Genomic DNA, 24,466 nt, shown 5'->3' with positions numbered 1-24,466 from the left:
AGGACCTGCTGAATCATCGAGTCCAACCATTCCTATCAATCCCTAAACCATGCCCCTCAGCACTTCATCCACCCATCCTTTCAGGTAGTTGTAGAGAGCAATAAGGTCTCCCGTCAGCCTCAGCTGGTCTCCCTAAATGACCCCAGCTCTCTCAGCTGCTCCTCGTAAGACTTGTTCGTAAGACTTGTCCTCCAGCCCCAAAAAGTCTTCACTCCTCCAGAAGTGAAGAAATTTCACTTGTCTTCCTAGATTTGTCCTTTTAAATATCTAGGCTTAGTGTATCTTTTTGGATGTCATCAGAAAAAGAAAGGTTTATGGCCTTTCGCCTCTGTTTCTTCTGAGAGTGGGAATCATGAGATTGAACTGACTGACCTATTCAGCTTCCCTGCTTTTATAGCACAGGGGTTTTCTGGCCTATTTGTGTGTCTGTGTGGTGAAAGCTGATGTTGCCTGGCAGGGTAGTAATAAACTATTTGTGGTGGAGAGGTCAAACCAAGCCTATAATTCTGGGCTGTTTCCAAAATGCAGAAGCAGTTTATTTTGGCCAGATTTTATAACTGGTGTCCTGTTAACCTAAGGAATGGGCTCTGGAACTGATTAACTGCACACAAAGACTTGGTCTGTGTACATTTTCATTAAGAAAGAACCATTCACATTATGATTTTCTCCATTATTTGCTTTCACTTACTCTGAACAATATATGCAAGCCATTTTTGCTGTAAAAATGAAAAAAAAACCTCTATGTACTTTTGTCATAGGTGTATTGCCTGTAAACTGATGCTTTCTTTGTAACATGTTTCAAGTGCGATATGCTTTTCTCCTATAACTATAAAAATAAACACTAAGTACACTTACCTTAAAAAGCAGCTATGTCAGGCTGAGCCATCCTTTTCAGTTGAGGCTGTTGACAGAGGGAGACAGCAGTTTCGTAGGAAATGGTAGTTTAGCATGAACGGAGTGAAATTAATAGCATCTTAATGCAACCAGGAAGTTTAGTTCAGAAGAGGAGTGAAATGTTTCAATAGGTTTAATATTGGGATGAGGCCACGGGAAAACCAGCCTACTGGTGTTAGATCACTTGTTTCTTTTGTGGGTTTTTTTACTTCCCCAACCCCATCTTTTTCAGCCCCCATATTATTTGCATATTTAGAAATCTCAGGAGAAGTCTTTTGATGCCCAGTAGTGGAACAATTAGCTGTGCCTTAGAATTGTTTCCTGTAAGGCATGATTGCTGCTTGACGATGAAATACTTGAGCTTAGTTGAGCCAGAACTCACAAACCCAATATTTTAAAGTAAAACTTGTGATTTTTACTTCCTAGATACTTGGGTGCCAGCTTTGACTTTTTGAAATGCAGGTGCTCTGCACTTTTTGAAAATCAGAATGCTTGGAAATGTACTAAATTTGGAATGAGAACTTATCCTTATAGTATTTATGTTATGTTAGGCTCAGTGCTCACCTCGTGGTTGATGTCATCATGTTATGTTAGCGCATTTTCATTACAGATTTTCCAGCAAAATAATTTGTATGAATAAACCCAGAAGGCATGTGCATTTTAAACTACAAAGCACCCCAGTATTGGGACCTTGGCGAGCACAGAGACATTACAAGTACATCCTCATGAGTAGCAGGCCCTCCTTGTCCTTTCTAAATGTTTCTCTTTGTTTCTTGCTGACACCTTGAAATTTATGCCCAGCTTGATCTCAGAAGGATGTTCTTCTAAGTTGTTTGCACATGTCAAGTAGTCTGGCATCCTGGTGAGGTACTCTATTTATTTGCTCATAGTCCTGCTCAACAATCCAGGCACTGATTTGATCTATTCAGACATTCTGCCATACCAACAGTATGTTTTGAATAATGTGTAAGCTTTAATGTTTTCTGGCTCGTAACACAGTTTCTTGGGAGCAGGAAGAGTACAAGCAGGATTAACACTGAATGCAAAGATTTGATGTGATAACAGAAGAAGGACATTTAATCAGAGACTGACTCATTTGTCTCATATTTGAAAGGGCATGGGGAGAAATCGGAATTGAAGTAACACAGCAGACCCTCACTTATTAGCCAAAAGGAGGAGAAAAGATGTTATCCAGCAAGGCTGCAAAAGATTGCAGTGCATTTTAGTTACTGACAGGAAGTGATTTTTCTTAAACTGAGGTTATGAACAAAGGGTGAAGAGGGGCTTGAGGGTTACTCAAGTGTGAAGCCTGTTCATGTAATGTGACTAATAAATATTCTGTCAATATTTGCACCAGTTTAATGTAGTCTTAAACTCTAGTATCCTGAAACTGATTGTCTTTTAAAAAAGAATGCAAGTAAATTCTTTCACTACCAATACTCCTGTCTCTCTCATGGGTGATAATTGTTGACCATTCACATATATATGCACACGTGTGCCTACTTGCATACATTTTTTTATTATTATATGTGGAAAGTGCAATCTTCTTGTTATATTTCTATTTTGCCGTACTTGAAAGCAGATCAATTAGTCAGCAGACTGTAAATTGGTGTTAGGCTTTTGGTGGCTTCCCTCACAAACCATTTAAAATTTCCTCTTGTTCCGTGGGATTTAATTTTCAGGTGTGGCCACTGTCCTCTTGAAATGCTGCTTAGAAGAAATGAAAAACCAAGCAGCCAAGAATCACAGAACAATGGGCTCCTAAATTTCTTAATTATACCCCAATGTGTGAGAGCTGGTTGTTGTTTTTAGGGAAACCCATTGCTGCATTTTCCAGTTTTCTAAATGAATTCCTTTTAGAATCTTTTAAGATTCTTTAGAACCTTTTAAAGAGCTTGTTTCTAGGAAAAATATTTTGATAGTCTGTCTCAATGCTTAACTGTGTCAATCTCAATTTCTGCTTTCAGCTTTTTCATAACATTCTACTGCAATGTTCCTTTTCCATTCCCCAGTTCTCTGTTTTCGGTTTCAGATATATGTAGACTATTAATGCCTTTGCACAACCAGATGTTTCTCATGCTATTAATTATTATTGTTCAGATTATTTTTTTTTTACTGGCTAAATTCTGCTTTCACCTCACTTACTAGAAAAGTACTGCTTACATTTCCTTAGCTAGGAATCTCAGGAGACAGGGCTGTAATTCACAGTTACAGCAGTCTCTTGGTAGGAAAAGAGAACAAAAAACATCAGTGCATTACAGTCTTGAACTGAAATTCTCAACTTTTTATAAATAAAGTAAGTCTTCAGGCATGTAGAGAAAGTGTGACTGTAATTACCATGCTTCAGAACATATTCTGAGCTGTAGGAATAATCGCCAGTGAAAGGCACCTGCTGTTTTTACCCACATTTAGAAATTAGGTAAAATTTTCCAGTTGCATGGATTTTCCTTGGAAATGAAACTAAATAATGACTTTCCATGGCAATATAGTCAAAATTAAAAATCTAATGTTTTCATTACAGAATGAAAAATTGTTAGTTGTTCTGTCCCTTTATCTCTAGCAAGTATTATCCTAAGTAGCTGGAAAAACCTGATGTGGTTAAGGAAAAGGGTGATTTACTTGACACTTACAAAAAGGTTTTAGAGCCATAATTAAAATTGGGGTAAACCATAGCTTTAGTCCCAAATTTCTCAGAATTTCAGAAGCAAGATAGCATGTAAACTCATTGTCTTCAATGGAAATAAAGCATGTGCTGCAGGTTGTATCCTGCCTGAATACAGACAGCTCTTTGAATAGGAGGTCAATAGATCATTTCATTCATTCAGATTTTAAACAAAGTGAATAATCGCATCCAACAGGAACATTCTGCCCCAAACTTTGATTTCTGCTTCTTTTGCTCACCACCTTGCTAATGACTGAGATTTCTGGAGTAAATCCCTGATTGATAACAATACAACAAATCTGTTGATGGCAATGAATGGCTGATGGCAATGCATTCAAATCTGTTTGAGATACACAGGCTACAGTGCCTCTGTTTTCTTCATAGAAGCTTAGGTTTCGATCTTCTGAATAGTGAGTGCTGTGATGAATCATCCAAGACGCTTGTGACCGACCCAAGAAGTGCTAATATTCCTGTTTTTTGTCTGATACACCACACTGGGTTTGTCATTAATGCAAGCTAGGGTAATTTTTCTCATGAGACTGCAAACAGGACATGTAAAACTAACCAGTCCTTCTATACTGGTAGGAAAATAAAAGGTTTTTATGTTACATCTTGTTAGAAGGCAAATGCATGCAGAATGCTTAGTGTTGAAAAAAAAATTTGTAGTAGGTTTATGTTTGTTTTTTTTTCCTTTTGCATATGTTTTTCATTATGCTTTGGTAATTTTTATTTGACCACAACTTATTTTAGGATGCTTCCCATTTGACGGGTGTCTGCTTTCATGCCAAGCTAGCTAATGGTTTGTCACAAACGGTGCTTTGCTCTTTCAGACAGAATATTTCACTGTGAATGTCTGGTTGGGTTTAAAACAAAAAAATACGTTGTGTTTGCCATCAAGCACAAATTAGCGTTGAGAACTCCAGGTTTCCACCAAACAGATGACGTGTAGCCTTGTCAAAATGGGCAGGCTACGCAAAGTACAACAACTGAAAACTTTCAGTCTGGCTTGTAGCAGAAATTAACTGGCAAATAAGACACACAGTTGATCCAAAAATCCTGGTGTCCACACGCTGCATGGAGTGTACTTCTAGTGTAGCTCATGTACTTACATTCAAGAATCAATAATCTAACTTGAAAAAATTTAATGAAGACGCCTTACAATGACTAGACTTACAAAACCAGGATTATATTCCTGTCTTTGCGTTGAAGTTCTGTTACACTTCTCTTAAACAGCTTGCTGTATTTCCATACATACCTAGGGATAAAATTAATGCTTAATATGTCATTGGTCATTTTCCTTAAAAGTTCTAAATTTTTTTTTTACTGTGAAAATGTTTTGGAAAACTGTGCCTTTTTAGGAGGGGAGAGAGAGACAGAGGTATAGGTGGATATATGCATGTTTAGCAATGTCATAGCTAGATTTTTACTTATTTTTCATGCTTGCATTTCTTGCTTTTTCTTTAAATTCCTGATCAGAGATTGACATTGAGCGTTGTGTTCGTGAGTCGATCAACCTGTTTCGCTGGACCCCGAAGAGTGCTACGTACAGGCAATATGCACAGCCTCCACGGCAAGCCAGTGAGAGCAACGGCACAAGAAGTTCAATGTCCTGCTTTTCAGCAGACTATCAGGAAGCACCACGAAGTGATTTAGTAAGTGCCCTGGAAACTGAAGGGGGGAGAATTGTTCAGATTGCATATTTTTCCTGCCCCAGGTGGGTTTTTTTTCTCTTTAAAATTTAGGCAGGAAGAAAATAACCACCAAATCTCAGTTACTGGCATTTATGTTGTCACTTCGAAGTGTGGAGGTTTGATACATTCATCGGATGTTCTGATTTGCTAGTCAGCTAATGCAGTGTTAGAACCGATGCCATATTATTAATTTTGATGAATAACCCAATGCATTCAATGAGGATTAACCGAAAGGTTGTTGGGGTTTGTTATTTTTAATTTCACTGCTTTGAACTTCAGCTTCTTTCGTCTACATGCCAATGACATAATTTCCTCTTGTAATGGATTTCTGCCTCTCCCAACTTCTTTGATTCTGTGGTGTTTGTTACTACAGCAGAACAATGTACACAACTCACCTGAAGATTGAAAAACAGGCTTTATCTTACGTAAAAAAATAGTAAAATCCACAGTTTGCCAGTGAGAATTAGGTAACTGGTAAGTGATGCAGGCAGCTCTGGCTCTTCTTTCCATCTTAGCATGTCAAATTAAAGGTATGGCTCAAGTTATTTTTAGAGGTTGTATGTGAGTTATGCCTGTGGTTTGCTTTTAAATAGGCACTCATTTTACCAAAAATCATTTTCCCTTCTCTCTCCAGTAAAATCTGATGATTGTTTCTCTTGTCAAATACACAGTCTGAAGAATGGAGATTTGAAATGATTCCTTTTCTTCCTCTCAGCGGTATAAATCTAGTCAGTCTCTTAAAAATTAAACAGTTTTGGTTTTTTTCCTTCTGCCTTCTCTGACAATCAGAATTCATTCCTGAGTACATAACAGTACTGGGGGAAGGATATATTGACCTACCATATCTATTCAGTCAATTGCATTAGGTTTTAGTCTTTCCATCTGTTTTTCCTAACTACTAAGAAACTGAGAAAGATTTTATCACAAGCATATCTTACTGTTCAAATAGTCCTTAAACCTGAGTCTGATATTCAGTCATTTTCTTGGTTATTTTTAACTTTAATTTTGCTTTTATTTCTATTCCTGTATTTTCTGGAAGCCTTAGCCACAAATCCAGGACTTCAAGTGCTAGACACGCCAATATGGAACAAAAGGGAACTACTAAGAACTTAAAGGATTTAAGAAATAATGAGTGAATGTAGGACAGCAATTAGGAGGAAAAAATGAAATAGTAGGAGAATACTGTTTTGTTGTCATGCAGGAATTACAGCCAACACAACTGCTGCTGTGCTCTTCTAGAGATATCTAGAGACTTTCTGAAGGAGCTAAGGACTGCACGTTCATAGATTAATTCAGCTAGGACCTAGAAAGTCATCTGGTACAGATTCCTAGAGCAAACAGGCCCAACACTGAATTCAGATGGCTTTGCCCAAGGCTTTGCTCCACAGAGTCATGCAAACTTCCAAGGAAAGAGATTATGCAGTTTCTCTTGGCAGCCTGGTCTGATGCCTGGTAGTGCTAGCAGTGAAAATGTTTCTGTGTATGTGCTAGCTTTTCTTAACGTTATGATGACAAGAGAGCAAAAAGCCAGGTCTCCTCAGTCCTTAAGGACGTGCTTTGCCTTTCTATGTCAGATTAAGAGGGAAATAATAAGGAGGGAGAAGGAAGAAAGCAGCAGTGGTCTGCTGAACTGGTAACTAGAACAAAGATTTAGATTTGTAGCAGAGATAAAAATCTGTTATCTGGAGTCAAGCAAAGATTCTTTCAGCATTCTTCCATTTCCTGAAAAATTTTGGGGTGATTATTTTTACTGATAGTAATTTTATTTTCATACCTGGAGTTGTTTGTTTATAGTGCCAGTAATGAAGCTCATCCATCCTACAATTTCCGAGAAATTAAGTTAATGTTTTTCTAATGTTACAGAGAAGAAAAAAATAAATACCATGACTTCTATTGCCTTCTCTTTCATTTCTGCTTTTTTCTACTTAACAGCAAACCACTTTTCATTAGTGCAGCATAGCTAGTGACTTAATTTCTTTTGAAGCTCAAGTGTATTGGATCTTTTGAGTACTGATGTAAGTTATTCTTTTTAGCTCATGTGGAGGAGCACTCTGTGATTTACACAGAAATCTGTGAACATATTCAGCCTTTTTCTGTAGCAAAGAGGAAACTAATCTCATGGAAACCTGAATGGCAAGGAAGCCAATTCCTATGTTAAGTTATAGTCTACAATTGTGTTTACTCATGTGCTGTATTTTTGCATGTCACATTTTGAGACAGATACGTACGTACAAGCCATGTATGTTAGGGTTCTGTCAGGACTATAATTCAGACATCAAAAATCCTGCATAACATAAGCCGCTAGTGAGCTGTCTCTCACTTGTGACCAGTTCTGTGCTTCTGGATATTTGTTGTTATAAAATGACACTTCTCAGGCATTTAAGTGACATTACTTAATAACATGCTACTGGTGTTTGCTGCCACGGGGAAACTTTTTTCTACTTTAAAGCAGTGGAATCCTAGTTCAGTCTTAGTACACACATTAGCATTTAACGGATTTTTCTAAAACACTGTTCTGTCCTTGCTGGTCAGTCTAGCTCTTAAAAAATTACTTACTATTTCCTCACCTATTTAGTTGGTCATTATCTGCACAAGTGCTTTGCACTATTTTTATATGTTTGGTTTTATTTCTCGATCACCTCCGTGTTTGAGGGTGGGGATGGTAGGAAACAATTCTTTTGTAAACAAAACTGTGGGTTTGCTTCTAAAGGTAATTTATGACTTCTTGAAACATCTAAGTATTTAGTGCATTTGATTCTAAACAGCAGCTATCTCCTGTGCCTAAATTTGTATTTTCCTTCCTAGCTGCTTCAGTCTTTAAGTGCTTTTTATTTGCTACTCAAATATTTGTGTGTATCTGCATCTTACCATGCAGTGGTTAATAATAACACAAGAAGTATTTGCCCCTGGCTGTGTGCATTTCTCCCTAAATCAACGGCCAGTAAAACAAAACTATTTTGTCTCTTCTATCACTAGCATTGCTTAGTTTTCATTTTAATGGCACCTATTTGCAACTTCATAAATAGGCTTGGGTGCTTTCTTCCCTCTTGTACTTGTGTTGCTTAATCTTTTACTCTTTCATCCAGTAAACATACTTCTACTGAGATAAAATCTCAAGGAGGAAATAGTTTCAGAGAGAATGAGTGTACATCTTAAGTAGTTTTGCATGTTTATTTTGAGAAAGATAAAATGTCAAAAATAACATCAAAAAAAACCCTATAAATTCGCTGCTGGATTTTGGTAGCGGTCTACTCAGATTTGTGTCTGTAATTTATTCTTGACCACTATATGATGGGGTTTTTTCATTTCTTTTCTTGAAACTTACTTTCATAATCTGAAAACTCCTAACGTGTTTTTCTTGAATGTTCAGCAGTCACAGAGACACTTGTCACAGAACAATTTTCTGCTATGCCTGTATCTCCTTTATTATAGACATGGTAGATGTTTGCTGTCTCCAGCTTTCTGCATACTGCTAAATAAAAGTGAGAGAATGATGCAATTTCTTTATCTTTATGAATGTCTGCTCAGGTTTGGCAGGTAGACCTCAGAAATCTCAAGGCTGATACAATTATGCCTTTGTCTTGGTCTTCTCCTGTCAATCCTTTTTTCAAGGGTAGGATTTCCCAGTGAATGTTGAGGAATGAAAGCGTTCAGACGGAGAAAAATCTACCAGATGCTTATTAATCTGATTTAAATGCTTCTGGTCAGGTTCAGCCTTTCATTTTTGATGAAGTAGGAGAAATACCTAAGTGGGGACACTGGTTTAATGAAACAATACAAGCATAAGAAACATTTTTTTAGTCATAAACAGTATGAGCAAAATTTCCTGATGGTAACTTTTCTTTGCAGATAATCAAGATCGCTTGCATGACAGACTTCTTACAGGCCTATTTTCAGTAAATACTCCAGCACTCAGTTGCTTTTAGTTTCCTCTATGCACCTAGGATATATTTGTCCATATCAAGTGTCTATAGTTTTGTATTAAGCCTTTGAATAGTCAGTAAAATCCATCTCTTCTTCTAAATGAAGCATGATGAGTAGCGTATACCAACATTTCTGTTTCAGTGCACAAGCTAGGAAATGTCAAAGTGCAATGGTGCAGTGTCCATGCGGTTCATAAGAGCTACTACATATATTCTGCCTCAAGGGTCTTTTAGCTGCCTTGACACATCTCAGATTTGTTCTGCTTTTGTAGGGAACCTTTTTTTGTTTTCTTCTTTGGTTGTTGTACTACTCAACATAAAGATGTTCCTCAAATTTCTCTTTAGTTGATGTTGTGCAGAGCATTAACTGATCAAGATCTGGGTTAATGTCTGTGATTTATTTTGCATGTGCCTTTAATGCTTCTGTTTTTCTGATTGTAGCTGCCAACAGGTTGAAAGAGAAATTGAGTTTGTCACTTTTGAGACGGGTTGGTTAAAATACACTTTTTATGTCACTCTCCTGTGAGTGAATAAACAATTCGCTGTTTAATTAGGCACATTCTAAACTCATCACATTCTGGCAAATATTTTCAGGAATTATTGAAAGCTGGTAAACTTTTTCTGTGTATTTATTAGCTTTTCAAATTTTTTTTTATTTTCATAAGCCAGGCAGACAGTATAACCAAAAAGCAGGCAGTGTAAGGAAAACTCTACTTACAGTGCTTTGATTCTGAGAGGTGCCTTTTTTAGCATGTTCTTTACTCTTCTTGGTTTTTAAAATATGAATGTATTTTATTATGTTTTAGGACTTTTCCTGAAAGAAGTTTAGGCATTAAAATAATTACCAGAGTAGATAAAACAAGAATTTTATTAGCTTAGGAATAACTGATGTTAAATATTAATTTAACAGTCTCTAATGAATGTTGTGGTTGTTTTATAAGTTGTAATATGAATAACAATTATTTTAATTGAATGTAAACTATTGGAACAACTGTGCTGTGTGTTGTTTTATTTGAGACAGATTTAAAGGAATTATATTTATAATAATCTAAATATTATTTACATGAGGCCTCAATAGTTTGTTAGATACTCACTTAGATCATATTTAAAGATTGTAAATGTATTTTGTACAGACTTGGTTTCCAAGCCTTCCTGGGGCGTATTTGCCTGCTATGAATGTAAATAGGGTAGTGGGAGCAGCCAGAGCACACTCTGCTGCACCCTTAGGCTCAGGCTCTGGATTCACTGATTGTCCATCTAGTCCTTCCTCAAAAGCCTTTATGATTATACCCACTTTGAAGTTGAAAGCTGGATGTATTTGGCCTTTTGACCTCCCACAATTGGGATTCCATGCTTGATTAACAAGTCAGTGCTGGGAGGAAGAGAGTAATTATACCTGTAAAATTAATTTAAAAAAAAAAATATAGCTAGCCAGTTTTCTCCCTCTGCATCTGGTGGGAATGTTCTCGCTTGCTCTCTCTCTTTTTTTTTTTCCTATTGTTTTTTTTTTTTTTCCTATTGTTTTTAATCTCTGATTTGGAAATTGGCTTAAAATCAGGTTCTGGGTTTGAGAGCCTTTGATAAATTAGATATTAGGAGTTTGATTTTTCTCTTTATTTCAGTTTTGCCATAATAGGATAAAAGAAACTTACTTTAAAAAATCATAGTCAGTAACCACTGTATGGCAGAATAAGGAATATGACAGCTATTGTCATCAGCCTTTAAGGTGTAGAAGTTCTTGACAAATGAGCTGTTTATAAGATGATTAAGTAATCGGGCCTATAATAACATAATAAACAGAACACTGTAGTCAAGTTTGCTACAGCTGTTAAATAGTTCAGATTTGAGCCAACTCTATTTTTCCCTTCTATGCTCAGTCTTAGGGGCGTATCCTATGAGAAGACACTGTCTGAAATGCTTATGGTAGCACTGGTAATGTCTGAAATCAGTCCTTACCAAATTAAGTTACTGGAATATGGAAATGAAAACAGAGGAGCACCAGAATTTCCAAAGTCTCTCTGGCCAGTGTTACACCTGCCCAGCTGTACTCAATGCTCAGCTGTAGCTGGCAACCCAAATCTGAGCTCTGTCAAGTAGTGCTGTGTTTTTTACCTGTTTGTTTTTTGGTTTTTCTTCTGTCTGCATTGATCAATGCCAGTTTTCCTTGCTGATTACTGGTGGATGATCTTTGGGATACATGAGCCGGTATGGTTTGGTGCTTGAAAACTTGGTGCTGTACAAATGTTTCTTTCCACAAGTACAGCTGGAGCAAGGCTTTGTAACTAAATTTAGCAAAGAGGAGTTTGCTCTATCTCACAGAAGAGTAGTAGCAGTAAGCTACTTTTTGAAAGCCTCTTTTTTTATTTCTTTTATGCATATCCAATGCATGAAGAATGTTACAAAACAGTTACACACCTCAGTGTTTTCATAGTTTCACTGGTAAAGATTTATTGGGGTGCTGATGCTGTGGTGTAAAGTTAACATTTTGTGATGCCTTAGAATTTCACCCTGAGACATGCATAACAAGATGAGCTTGCAAGCTTCTAAGGAGAGTACAATTCCAGGCTGTAGTTGTCCTGAATTACAAGCTGGCTGGCTGGCCCAAGACACAGTTGTTACTTTGTTTCTATCAAAGGCCTAAGGTTTTTCTCTACATAGGTTACTAAAGGAGCCCGTCTTAGGCAAAGCTTGAATCCAAGATTCCATCATATCCCTCTCTTAGTGCACCTCAGGCCAGGCCAGGTTGTGTACTTTCTTAATTGAGTCAGGATGTGGTGTAATTATCATCTAACTTTAATAGGAAGTGTAGTGAGAGTATGTGCTGAATGCAGCTCTCTTGCCTGGTGCTCTTGCTTTGTTCTTAAGGTGGGTAGCCTAGTACAAACTCACTGGTGACCTGTGCGATCATCTCAATATCATCTTAATCTACTAGTAAAATTGTTATAGCTTTCTGTCTATATTTTCTCATCAGTGTTGAACCTGCAGCACAAATTAGTCACAGAGCCCATCCTACAAATGTGAATGAACACATTTTATGTTGATAGGCATAAATATTTCTGTTGACATTTTCTGTGAAAATTGTGACTTACATATATCTCAGCAAATCTTGGGCCCAGGTTTCTAAAAAGACCAGAGTGGCATAAAAATCCAAGGAGATCCATGTGAAAAGCACATACAGCTTATAGGGTAACTGTCTGACTAACCATTTTTCCCAACTTTTTGGCAATTACTTGAATTCAGCTCTCCTCTTGGTAGTCACCAGTTGAGGTAGTGAAACAGTATGTTTTCATCTTTGGGAGGCTTCACAGTGTTAAATAACTGAAAATGTCCCAGAGCAGTGCTGCCATTGTTAATGCCAGTTCAGAAAACAAGAATCATGGATAAGTAGCTACTACAGTTGAACCCTGAAAAAAGATGGATTGTTTAAGTCCAGGCTCTCTGACACCACGTGACATGCATGATCACATTGTGGAAGAAAGAAAATTCCTCTTTCAATTGCAGTTTTCTTTGAGATATGATATTAAATTTCTGTTCATTTTGTTTTTAAAGAAGGTAGGGAACCTCTGACGGTTTGTGTTCTTAAGATTCTGTAATATTTTTTTCTCCAAGCAAAGTAATTCAGTTTGTTGTTAAGGAGAGAGCATCTATCAAAAGGAAAAAGAGGCACCAATGGAAAGCGGGGAAGGTTTGCAAGACTATTCTTGCTGCTTCTTTGACTTCAAGTTTTATTTCATGTTAAAGCATCTTGTGGGTATACTCAGGCACAATTAGATTTGCCTCAGCTTTGTTTTTCAAAATGGTTCCCTGCAGTGGTGAGAAATGTTTACCTGTTTTATCATATTAGAGGCAATAACTAATGAGACTTTGTAGCATGTCTTCGTACCTGGATGCAGGGAATAAGATGTCTTTCTGCTCTGCTGATTCAGCTTATTCACTCAATTATGTTATTCCAGGGAGAAGGAGAGAGATATTTCCTTAATAAGAGCTGCTTTGGCAAGCAAAGCTCATTTACATTTTTGTAGACTGCCTACAATGATGTATGAACACTTTTGGAGGATGTTTAGAAATTACAATTGGCTGAAAGTTGCTGTTTGTGCACTCCTTAAGGAGCAGGAAGCTCTGTGAGGGAGTCAGGGTGGTGAAGGGAATAGAAGAGTACAACTTGCAAAATGAAATGGAGCAAGCAGAAGAAATAGGAAGTAGAGGAAGATAGGGAGCGCAGATAAGGTAGGCAATGTCTTGACTTGGAAATATGAGACGCAGAGTATAATGGCACAGGAGGACTGAATCTGAAGTGTAAGAATGATTTTCTTAGGGAGATTGTGTAAAGGACAGTGGCTCTAAGGTGTTTGAAAAAAATTTAGAAAATTCCTAGCTTCTAGAATCTTGAGGTTTGGCTGCTCCTTCTTTATAACTACTCCTGATTGAACATCAAGAACAACTGAAGCCTGTTTATGTAGGGGAGGTGATTTGTGGCAGCCAGCATGGCTTCACCAATGGCAAGTCCTGTCTGACCAACCTACTGGCTTTCTGTGGTGGGATAACCACAGCAGTCATGGGAAAACCAGTGGATGTGATCTGTCTGGACTTCTGTAAAACCTTTGACGTGGTCCCCCACACCGTCCTTCTTTCTAAATTGAAGAGATATGTATTTGATGCGTGGACTGTTCAGTGGATAAGAATTTGGTTGGATGATCATATTCAGAGAGTAGTGGTCAATGGCTTGAAGTTCAGATGGAGATCCGTGACAAGTGGTGTCCCTCAGGGGTCCGTACTGGGACCAGTGCTGTTTAATATCTTCATCAATGATATAGACAACAAGATCAAGCGTACCTGCAGCAAGTTAGCAGATGACATGAAGCTAAGTGGTGCATTTGTCACACCAGAGGGATGGGATATCATCCAGTGGGACCTGGACAGACTGGAGAAGTGGGCCTATGTAAATATCATGAGGTTCAACAAGGCCAAGTGCAGGGTCCTACACCTGGGTTGGGACGATCCCTGATTACAATACAGGATGGGAGATGATGTGATTGAGAGCAGCCCTGTGGAGGAGGACTTGGGGGTGCTCGTCAATGAGAAGCTCAACATGAGCCAGCAATGTGCGCTCACAGCCCAGAAGGCCAACTGTATCCTGGGCTGCATCAAAAGAAGCGTGTCCAGCAGGTCGAGGGAAGTGATTCTGCCCCTCTATTCCTCTCTTGTGAGACCTTATCTGGAATACTGTGTCCAGTTCTGGAATCCTCAACGTAAGAAGCACATGCAGCTTGTTGGAAGGGATCCAGAGGAGGGCTACAAAGATGATCTGAGGGCTGGAGCACCTCCCATCCAAGGACAGGCTGAGGGAGTTGAGGTTTTTCAGCCTGGAGAAGAGAAGTCTCTGAGAAGACCTTACAGCAACCTTCCAATACCTGAAGAGGCCTACAAGAAAGCTGGGGAGGGACTTCTTACAAGGGCATGGAGTGATAGGACAAGGGGGAGTGGCTTTAAATTGCAGAGGGGAAGATTTAGATTGGACATTAGGAAGAAATTCTTCATGATGAGGTGGTGAGGCACTGGCACAGGTTGCCCAGGGAAGCTGTGGACGCCCCATCCCTGGAGGTGTTCAAGGTTATGTTTGATGGGGCCTTGGGCAGCCTGGTTTGGTGGGACGTGTCTCTGCCTGTGGCAGGGGGGTTGGAATTTGATGATCTTTAAGGTCCCTTCCAACCCAAACCATTCTGTGATTCTATATGACCCTTTGCTAATAATAGTCAGGGGAGGAGAGGGATATTAGGGAGTGTGTCAAGACATATATTCTTTTTTATTTATTAAGATAATTTCTGTCAGTAACAGTGAAGTTAAGCATCATTCTTTTTCAGTTGGTACAGGAGTTAAGTATTTTTCACTTAGGCCATCAGAATTCAAGGGAGCAATGAACATACTTCTTTTTGTTTAAAAACAAACAAAAAAAACCCACCCCACCAAAAATACACATGCAGAGGATGATGTTCCTGAAGGATTAAGTGCTGCCTTTGTTTACATAGTTATGAAGCATTTAAACAAAAGCATTTGGATGGGAAATACTAATTGTAAACACGCTGGTGATGATTGGTTTAAGTCATAAAATCCTTTTAGATGATACCGCTAAAATACAGCGTTCTTATTTGGTCTTGTCTATATATACTTCCTGAAAACTGACTGTGCTTGTCATGAAAACTGCTGCTTTGGTTAAAAACATTTTAGCAATGGCTTTGCCTACAAATCTGTCCTGAAGTGTCCTGTTCATCTTGCTCATACTTCCTCTTCTTTTCTACCAGTTGTTTTCATCTGACTGCTATGTTTTAGTTGGTACAAAATAGTGCTACTCTATAAAAATGCTTTTATCACAAGGCTCATATGATGGCACCATGACGTTGAGTGTTATAATTGGGGTGGAGATACATTAGCTTTCTTCCATTATGGTTATTTAAAGTAAAAACAAGCACAAACAGCAATCTCTCTACTACAAATTAGCATGACCCCTGACTCAGAGTCGTATCTGTTTGTGAATCTGCTGTGTGAATCTGCTTATGTCTTGTTCTCTGATCAATTCTTCAGAAATCTTTTATTCTAAGTGGTTTTAAAATGTTTTTGTCATCTTATCCCTAGATTTGCATACGTATATTGATTTCAGAAACAAAACATAAAGTTCCAATAATACAGTATGACATCTTCCATGAAGCATGATTCTTTCTAAAGGACTTTGATACTTTGAATAGATTATTTTACTGGAACCCTAGATTTTAGTTATATTGACCTTCAAGCTGAAGTTTCTTCTGTTTTAAGTTTGCTGCAATAAGTTTTGCCAACTTCAAAGACAAAAGAGGGAGAACCCTGCTTCTACTCAGATAAAGCTATACTTTCCATGGATAAAAAGTTGTTTTATAACTCCTTTGTTTATCAGATGAGACTATAAAATTCAGGTTCAGCAGAACTAAAGATACTTGCTTATTTTCTAAAAAAAAAAATCTATCTTCATTAAATAGCCAGGATGAAATGCCTGTAAGAGATTACAGGCTAATGGGAAAATAGATAGGAGCTATGATTGTGCCAGCCTCATGTTCTGGAGTCCTTTAATCTTTCTGAAGATTGACTTCTAATTTGAGAATGCTTAAGCAGCTCTAATTCCTAATATTAAAAAGAAAAAATTAAACTCTTAATGCCTACTTCCTATTAAGAGCAGTAAATGCATATGGCTTAGGAATTCCCAGGCCTATTTGAAAATTAATGGGGTGAGAAGAAAAACTACTTTGAAAGTAAAGAATTTAGGATGTTGTCAGCGAAACTTCTGGAAAGCAAGTAGACCTCAAACTTCATCTTAAGTGCTGTTTGTTCCTATACCAGCGTGCTGATTAAGCAGACTTCTCTGAACAGCTTCTTGTAGCTGACTAGCCTAAAGCAAGATTCACGCTGGGCATTAGGATCTGCTAAAATAAGGCTCCTCTTTGCAGAAATGCATGTAAAGCTACTTAAGTTGTAAGCTCTGTACCTGAGCACGTATAGACTTGGATGTATGTGCGTGTGTATCTTTCTGATAATTCTTAACCTTTTCTACATAGTGACAGCTCATCTCTGTAAATGAAAGTGGTTCTCAATTTCAGTGCTGTGGTCAGTACAAGATTTCTTACACTACCTCTAAAACCACGGGTATTTTGACTGAATGGTGGAGCACTACACAAGTGTGACTGGACTTTTAACTACCTTCTGGGACAGTGCTTCAAGTCGAGCTTTGGCCTTTTTTAAAGAAGAGTAAGGGGATGTTTTTTACAAATTCTGTACCATGTCTGCCCTGGAAAAGAATAAATAGATCATAGGAAAAGGATAATTGAAGGGAAGAAATAAGCATCTTCTGTATGTGATATTGGACTTAAGCTTTTCCAGTGGTTATCCTGGCTATTTTTTTTTTAATTGTGCTGGTTCTACTCCTCAGAGTAGTATTAGTAGCATGGAAATTTGGGATTGTGAGATAATCGTTACGCTCTCCCATTTCTGTTTAAAACAAACAAAAAAAATCACAGATCTCAAATTCAGGAAGATAATGTAAACAGCTACCCTGAGATGTGACTATGTGCATCTTAATTTAGCTTAAATCAAAATCTCAGTGGCATACTTCTGCACGTTCACTTTTTGTTGGATATTTGTAAGTAGTTACTAAGAGACTATCAGTGCTGTAAACTATTTCTGAAAGCAACTAACTAACCCTATTCAAAAGATTTTGTTTAAAGTATAGATATATGTAACATAATCTATGTAGACATTAAATAAATACAAGACTATTTCTTAAAGTTCTAGTGTCCTGATTTGTTCCTAGTCTTTGAGCTGGGGTAATACGTGGTGTTTCGATAGCTCTGTATCTTACAGAGTCATCCCTGCAGTTTCTGTGCCAGGTTTCCAATTGCTACCCTCTTCCCTGCTCCAAGCATGAGACCTTTCAGCTTCTCGTTTCAGAGAGTGCTTTATAGTAGATTTTTTTTTCATTTCTGATGCTGAAAAACTTTCTGTGAATTTTGTTAATAAATAAAATAGTTAGCACAGGTCGTCGAACAATTTTATTTTGTAACGACTTCAACAGAAAATAAAGCTGTAACTCGCAGATAGGCCTTTTGCCCTGCTCTGGAGCTTTACTGTATGGATAATTTAATTCAGACTAGTTCAGAGTTATAAGGAAAAGATTGTTCCTGTCTAACTGGGCTGTTACACTTTGAGATTGTCAAATAAGTAGGAGTTTCAAAGAACACTATGTCTCTAATTCTATCACCTCTAATATTAATTTTCTTCTTTTAAAGTCTAGGGATTCCATCAAGTTGGATGACCTGAAGGCAGAGGTGTCACCAAGAATTTCAGCAGAAGATCTGATTGATTTGTGTGAGTTGACAGGACCTAGTCATTCTAAAACACCTGTAAAGAAAACAAAGTCTAGCAAGCCCAAGCTGCTGGTGGTGGACATTCGTAACAGTGAAGAGTATCCTTCAAATCTGAGTGCTAGCCTTGCTAAATCATGCTTGTATCAATTGCTTCTGCATAGTCTGCAGGTGGTGAGACGTTAGAATGGTAAATAGTGGAGAGGGATGTGGTAGAGGTACAGTGAAAAGACCACAGGATGATGGGTTTTGTCACGGAGAGGCCTGGTTTGCAGAGAAGATGACAAATGTGTTTTTTCCTTCCCATTTTAGGCTCTGGGTCTAGCAAAACCACTTTGCAGCAGTAGCACTGGTGATTTAATGTAACTTTGTTTGTAACAGGTGTTGTCAGCAGACCTTCCCCATTTGATATTAGGAAAAGGTTCTTCACTCAGGTGGTGGAGCACTGGAACAGGCTCCCCAGGAAAGTAGTCATGGCACCAAACCTAACAATATTCAAGAAGCATTTGGACAATGCATTCACACACATGGTGTAAATTTTGGGGTTATCCTATGCAGGGATAGGAGTTGGACTCGATCCTTATGCATCCCTTTCAACTCAAGTCACTCTGTGATTCTGTGATTTAATATGAGCAATATTTTAGAAGGATGTGAGACTTTCCAATTAAGTGGAAGGAAGATAGAGAAGGGTTGGTAGCCCATGTGCTTTGGCAATCCCTCAGTGGAAAATCAGTTCCTACTGAGTGCCTTCTTGCCTATTGGCAAGTATTGCAGCCATATAGCCGCCCTAACTTATGTCCTTTACTTAGCTTATAATCAGAAAGGTCTTAAAGGTATGTTGAAGCTATATTTTTGTCAGGGTTGCTACCTTGTCTACACATTAACGCATTTGTTCTTTTTTAAATACGTAGTTCTGTGAGTGTGGAGCATTTTTTAATTGTTTCTCTGAACTAGTGTAGTGACAGGGCTGGGTTTGTTTGGGTTTCGGAAGGTGGGATCCTTCTTGTAGATGTGCTTTTCAAGGAACGCACATCTTTGTCAGCATCTATCTAAAAGTGGGAATAATGACAGGATGTTATTAGAGGTAACTTTTAACTTTATACTGAGTATTCAAAAATAAAATTGTTATTGGTTGATATTTATTTTTTTAACATAGTGCTCCTTTACTGTAGATGGTTGTATTTGCTGTAGATGTACTCTTAGCTTGCTGTGTCACAAGCTATAATTCTTATTGAGCAAATGATACTCAATAGAAAAAACAACAAAAGAATCATGAGTTTTAGTCCACCTTTTACTTTGAGAAAAGAGGATCATTCCAGTTACTTATGCCTGGCTTGTTCTTAAAGATCTCCAGTGACTGAGATTCAACAGACTCCCAAAATCTTTACCATCAGAAGACCTCCTGGTGTCTAGCAAACACTACTGACACACCGCATGCGTATTAGAAAGTGTAAATTCTAGACAATGAAATGAATGGTGGATCAGTGCCAATATTTGGACTAAAATATGTGGTTAAATAAATAAATAAGTGTTTTCAACCTCGTTTTTTGAACTAGTATTTTAAAATACACTTTAAAGGTAATTTTATGTGCAGAAAAATACTTCCACTAATATTTTTCTCTATTAAATATTTAGCAATATTTACAACAAAGTATGGTGAAGTAGAAAAATATTTTTTTTAACTATGTAGAGTTAAATTTATTATGAACATAGTAAACAGAATAGTCTAATTGGACTATTATAAATTAAAACTATTATTTTCAGGGAATTATAATTCTAGTGTGTGCCAGACTTGAACCTGTAATTTCTTCTGCTTTGTGATTAAAACAAAATAGCCAAAGGAACACAAAAAAGTAAATTTTCTTTTGCTTGTATGTATTAATTTCATGCATCAGTTAAGGATTCCAATTAAGTACAGATTAATGTGTCTGAATAGTTTGACTTTTTCTTTTTTCAACTCCAGCGGCTTTTTTACTCCTAGATCTAAATTGTTGAAAATGTGGTCCTCATTATTCAGAAATCAGTAAAAATGCAGGCAATTTTCAGAGAGGTAATTTCTTCATAAGTGGTTTTTAGACTCCAGTCTAAAAGAGAGGTCCTTTGAATTAACAACTGTAAAAGGTCATTGATACCGCACAGAAAGCTTTGATACTACTGAGTTAAATAATGTTTCTATTTCTACATGCATCATTCTGTTATTAATTATTTAAGCTACATCCTATAAATCATCAAGGAGAATGTGGAAGGAGAGCAAGTAATATAAAATACCTAGACTACAATCATTGCACTGAAAGGCTGTTATCAGTGTACGGTAATGGATGTATTTATATTACAATTAGGATCAAAGACAAGGTGTTTGCTTAAATATTTTATAGCTTTCCTAATAGCTTGATTATAGGTTCCACTCCACTGTCACTGTACTAATCCTTTTGTACTCTAGCACAGTGGATTCAAAATTTTAATTATTTTTAAATCATTTGTCTGCTGTAAGGCTGTCTTTATGAGGCTGTCTTTCAGATTTTGTATTGATGTTTCCTGAATGAGGGGGCACACTGGAGAAAGAAAATCTCCTTAGCTTCAACAGTGCACTGCAATCACTGCTGTTGTGGTCTGGCTGAAGTTCATGGTTGAATAAAATGCCTTGTCCTTTAAGTAATGAGCAGGCTTAAATCCTAATACCCATCTGGTTATTAGGAGGTGGAGAATATCATTATGAAAAAGGCAGCCCGGCAGGTAGTAAAATTACCCCTTGAGTGAGCTCCTTCATATGTCAGTTGTAGAAGAAAACATATGGTATATAGAAAGCTATTCAGTTGTCAGCAGTTCTGAACACATATGGGAAACCGTAGGAATATTGTGTTCAGCATCTTGTTCATTCTCATAGTAAGGAAACAGTCCTTTTTTTGTCAGAATATTTCAACAAAATGGGCAATCGGATCAGGCAGTCTGATTATTACTGTGGCCTGTGTTTTAAAATGTGGCAGACCACTGTGAGGTGTTTAAAAAGTAGTCATTTCTTAAATTTTGTTGTTATTCTTACTCATCATCCCTGCCTGTCATGCTAAAGTTCACTCTCACTTTGTTTTGAATGTGATTTGAAAAAAAGCAAGTACCAATCTCAACAAGTATAAGACGTTACGTATTTCATATTAGGATGCACTTGAAAGCTATGGCATTGTTCTGTAATGATGCTCATGTTGCAAGGCCAGGAGCTGCTAATTCTTTTTCCCGATGGAGTGCTTTGTAGCAGAGGACTTTCTAATGAAAAGGTAGCATGCTCAAAGCAGTGTCTCTGTTGGGTAGCAATTCATCTAAGGTTCATTTTGTTAAGCATGGTAGCAGAAATACTGGCAGCCTTCCATTCCTGTTACAAAAGTTATGGCTGCATACTTATGGTCTCTCAGTGTGTAGCATAAAATATTGGCCTTTTTGTTAATCATCATGGTACTGGGATGCTTAAGATGGTCACTTAAGCTTAGGGAGAGTATGAATAACAGCAAATACAGTTTGTATCTGTCGAGTTTGGTACTAATGTTGATATCAAATGTAATTCTCTTTTAAAAGATTAGGTCAAGTTTCTCTGAGTATTTAAGCATACTTATTGGCATAAGTGGGAGCAACTAAATCTGTCTAAAGTAATTTTCTGTTTAAGCGATAATCGTTTCAGAACCTTTACCCTGATTAGTAGCAATGAGAGTGTTGTGATTATGTATGGGATCGGGGAAAGGGAGTTGGCACAAATGTAATCTTCCCCTTCAAAATAGAAACAAACTGACGAAAGTAATGAAAGGTACCTGATCCTCTTTTGTTCTTTCGAGTGTTTTCATATGGCCATGTTTTTCCCACACTAAAACAATGATGATCATAAAGCTGAAACTGTTACATAAATCACAAAAAGATGAATGCTGATATTAACCTAAGTCCATTAAATCTTACCTCCCTTTAAGGCAACTGCTTTATTAAAAAGGATTCTAGGATTTAATTATAAATTAGACTAGCTTTCTGCAAGTATAGCAATAAAGAGTGTCCAGTCTGGATACTTGACGTTGTGTATATTTTTGCAGGACTTTACTGTTTCCCATCTCTTCAAAGCTATTCTTGTTTACTGTTGGGGAAGAGGAGTGTTCCGATCGTATAGGTACAGTCTATGAAAGTAATTCAGAGGTTTGTCAAGGTCGTGGCACATTTTCAAATTTATAAAAAGCTAGGTAGTAATGGCCTGACTTAATTTTTATTGAAGAGACTTTTGCATTCAATATTTGTTCATGAAATCTTATTGAATGATTAAAGTGTAGCACAACTAGCTTTATCTCAGAGTTGCTGGCACTCGTATGTTGTTTGCTTTTCAATACCCAGTACACACTTACTGTTAGTAAGACTGCAGAAAATATACATGATGCTCATTGCCTGGGAATCTGAGTGCATGTAAATTAGAATTTCAGTTTGGATCAAACGTGTAGGGAGCTTGCAGGGGTTGGCAGGAGGTTTAAGGAAATTTTCCAGTAATCCCTATTTAGTTTTGGTTCTTGTTGTAAGTACTTCATTGCTTTTACTAAAACTCCTCTGGAAGAGGTGCTGCAGCTGCTTAGAGGTATTTGGCTCCTGTTACCAGGCTTGAGTTGATTTGAAGTAAAACCCATGATAATATGGGTACTGTGGATATGGGTCCTTAGCACCAAGTATTTCATTTAGCAGATCAGTTTCTTTAGTGCTGTGCTATGTCCTTTATGAAAGAATTCTTCATGCTGTCCTTTTTTTCTGGGTAGTGTCAAAAGTTGTTTTCTCTGTAGGAGTAAATAATAAATGAGATTTATCAAACTGTACGTGCACAAAAGACCAGCACTGTTGTATTACAATAGCCAGGATGAAGAGCAGGTTCATCCTACAACTATGTGTGTACCACAGATTTCTCTGCTTTTCAGATGTCCTTAACTGATCTTCCTTAGCTTTAATCGTGGCCACATTTCTGGCAGCATCAATGTCCCTTTTTCATCAGCATTTACTGCAGAAGGAGATCTCATCCAGTGCCCAGCTACTGCCACCCTCCAGAGCTTTAAAGGAAGAGTTGTGGTGATTGTAGGAAATGCAGCAAAGAACACAGCTGCTGTAAGTATATTCCTATAACATATATGTTTATACTTAGAAATACATCAATGGCGTGAAAACAGACTGTGGTAGATAAATGCTAGTCTGAATAATTCAGATTGGTAACTTTGGGTATGATGACAGGATTTTGGGTGATTTTTTTTTTTGTCCTTCATTTCTGCTTCTAGACAAAGGTGTCTTGGATCAGCATCTGAGAAAGTTGAAGTTTTGAAATGAATTTATTTAACATTACGTTTTTCAGCTTGCAAATATTTTTGGCATGTTATAGAAGTGACATCAGTACTTCTAATGTGCATCAGTAAGACAGTTTTCAAAACTGACTTGCGTTTACTTTCTGTGGGTTAGGAAGCACACACAAGGTAAGTAGGGCGGGGACAGGTATGTTATGAAGTCAAAAGAAATAAGATAATTCATATTCCCACTAATAAAACCCAATGTATTAATTAGGGTATTTAGACTCATGTAGCACATACAGTTCTGCTCAGTGAGGAAAACTGTTCCTACAGGTGACTTTAATATGATGCTTTTATTGCTTTTTATACTTAAATATTTGGTAGCGGTGTTAGCCAGCAAAATAACAAGTAGAAGTATTTATTTTGCCATTCTTCCTCTCAGGTGAAGGAAAGTTATCTTTTGAAGAAAAAAAAAAAAAAAAACACAAAAAAAACCCGCAAAATACCAAGACATGCCCTAAGATGTGGTGTACCTTTAGTTCGCCACAGTTTTTAAGCCTATTTACTCAAAGGGCATAAACTAATCCTAATATGACAAGGAGGGCTGTGGACTATTAAAATGTCTTTTTGTGATGGACAGCAGAAGCTTAGATACAACACATGTTGAAATTTTTTATGCATTTAAGGAGTTGTAAGTACTGTCAGAAATCCCTTTAATTAACCTGTGTTTCATCATTTAGAAAATTAACTTTTGCTATCTATAGTATCACCATGTCTCTTAAATAGTAACAGAGATGGCATAAAAGAGATTGTACAGCATATTTCAACTAATTCCAGACAGTGAGTATCTAGGTTTGTGCACAAGATCTATGAAGTCCATGATAAATATTTCAACATGAAATCAATCAACTTGAACAATCACTATAGCTTACTAAATGCCAAATGCATAAATCCCCCTCAAAGGAACAAATGGGAAAATATATAAAATGCTAAGAGCCAAATGGAGATAACTTAAAAGACGCATTATGCTTTTGATGGGTTATGCAGCTTCTTCCAACAATTGCATTTTAAATCACTGAACGTCCTAATTCATCTCAATAAGAGCCTTAACCTCCTGAGGAATAGGAAGAGGAAA

At 37.3% G+C, this 24,466-nt stretch overlaps 1 protein-coding gene across 5 annotated transcripts in view; it reads left to right on the top strand.

Moving 5' to 3' along the window:
* TBCK (TBC1 domain containing kinase) overlaps positions 1-24,466 on the top strand; it is a 111,517-nt gene that overhangs the window by 70,594 nt on the left and 16,457 nt on the right. For 4 of the 5 annotated variants that reach the window (XM_054065469.1, XM_054065471.1, XM_054065470.1 and 1 more), the window contains exons 23-25: positions 5,033-5,208; positions 17,978-18,153; positions 22,999-23,158. In XM_054065469.1, coding sequence (XP_053921444.1) covers positions 5,033-5,208; positions 17,978-18,153; positions 22,999-23,158 — 512 coding nt within the window. Of the gene's footprint in view, positions 1-5,032; positions 5,209-17,977; positions 18,154-22,974; positions 23,159-24,466 lie in introns of those variants that run through there. The other variant, XM_054065473.1, reaches the window with a different exon arrangement.

This window comes from Cuculus canorus, chromosome 4, assembly GCF_017976375.1.
Source record: "Cuculus canorus isolate bCucCan1 chromosome 4, bCucCan1.pri, whole genome shotgun sequence".
In the NCBI taxonomy this organism is placed as follows: Eukaryota; Metazoa; Chordata; class Aves; order Cuculiformes; family Cuculidae; genus Cuculus; species Cuculus canorus.
The sequence above is the reverse complement of the archived record's forward strand: the minus strand, read 5'-3'. Positions and strand labels throughout refer to the sequence as shown.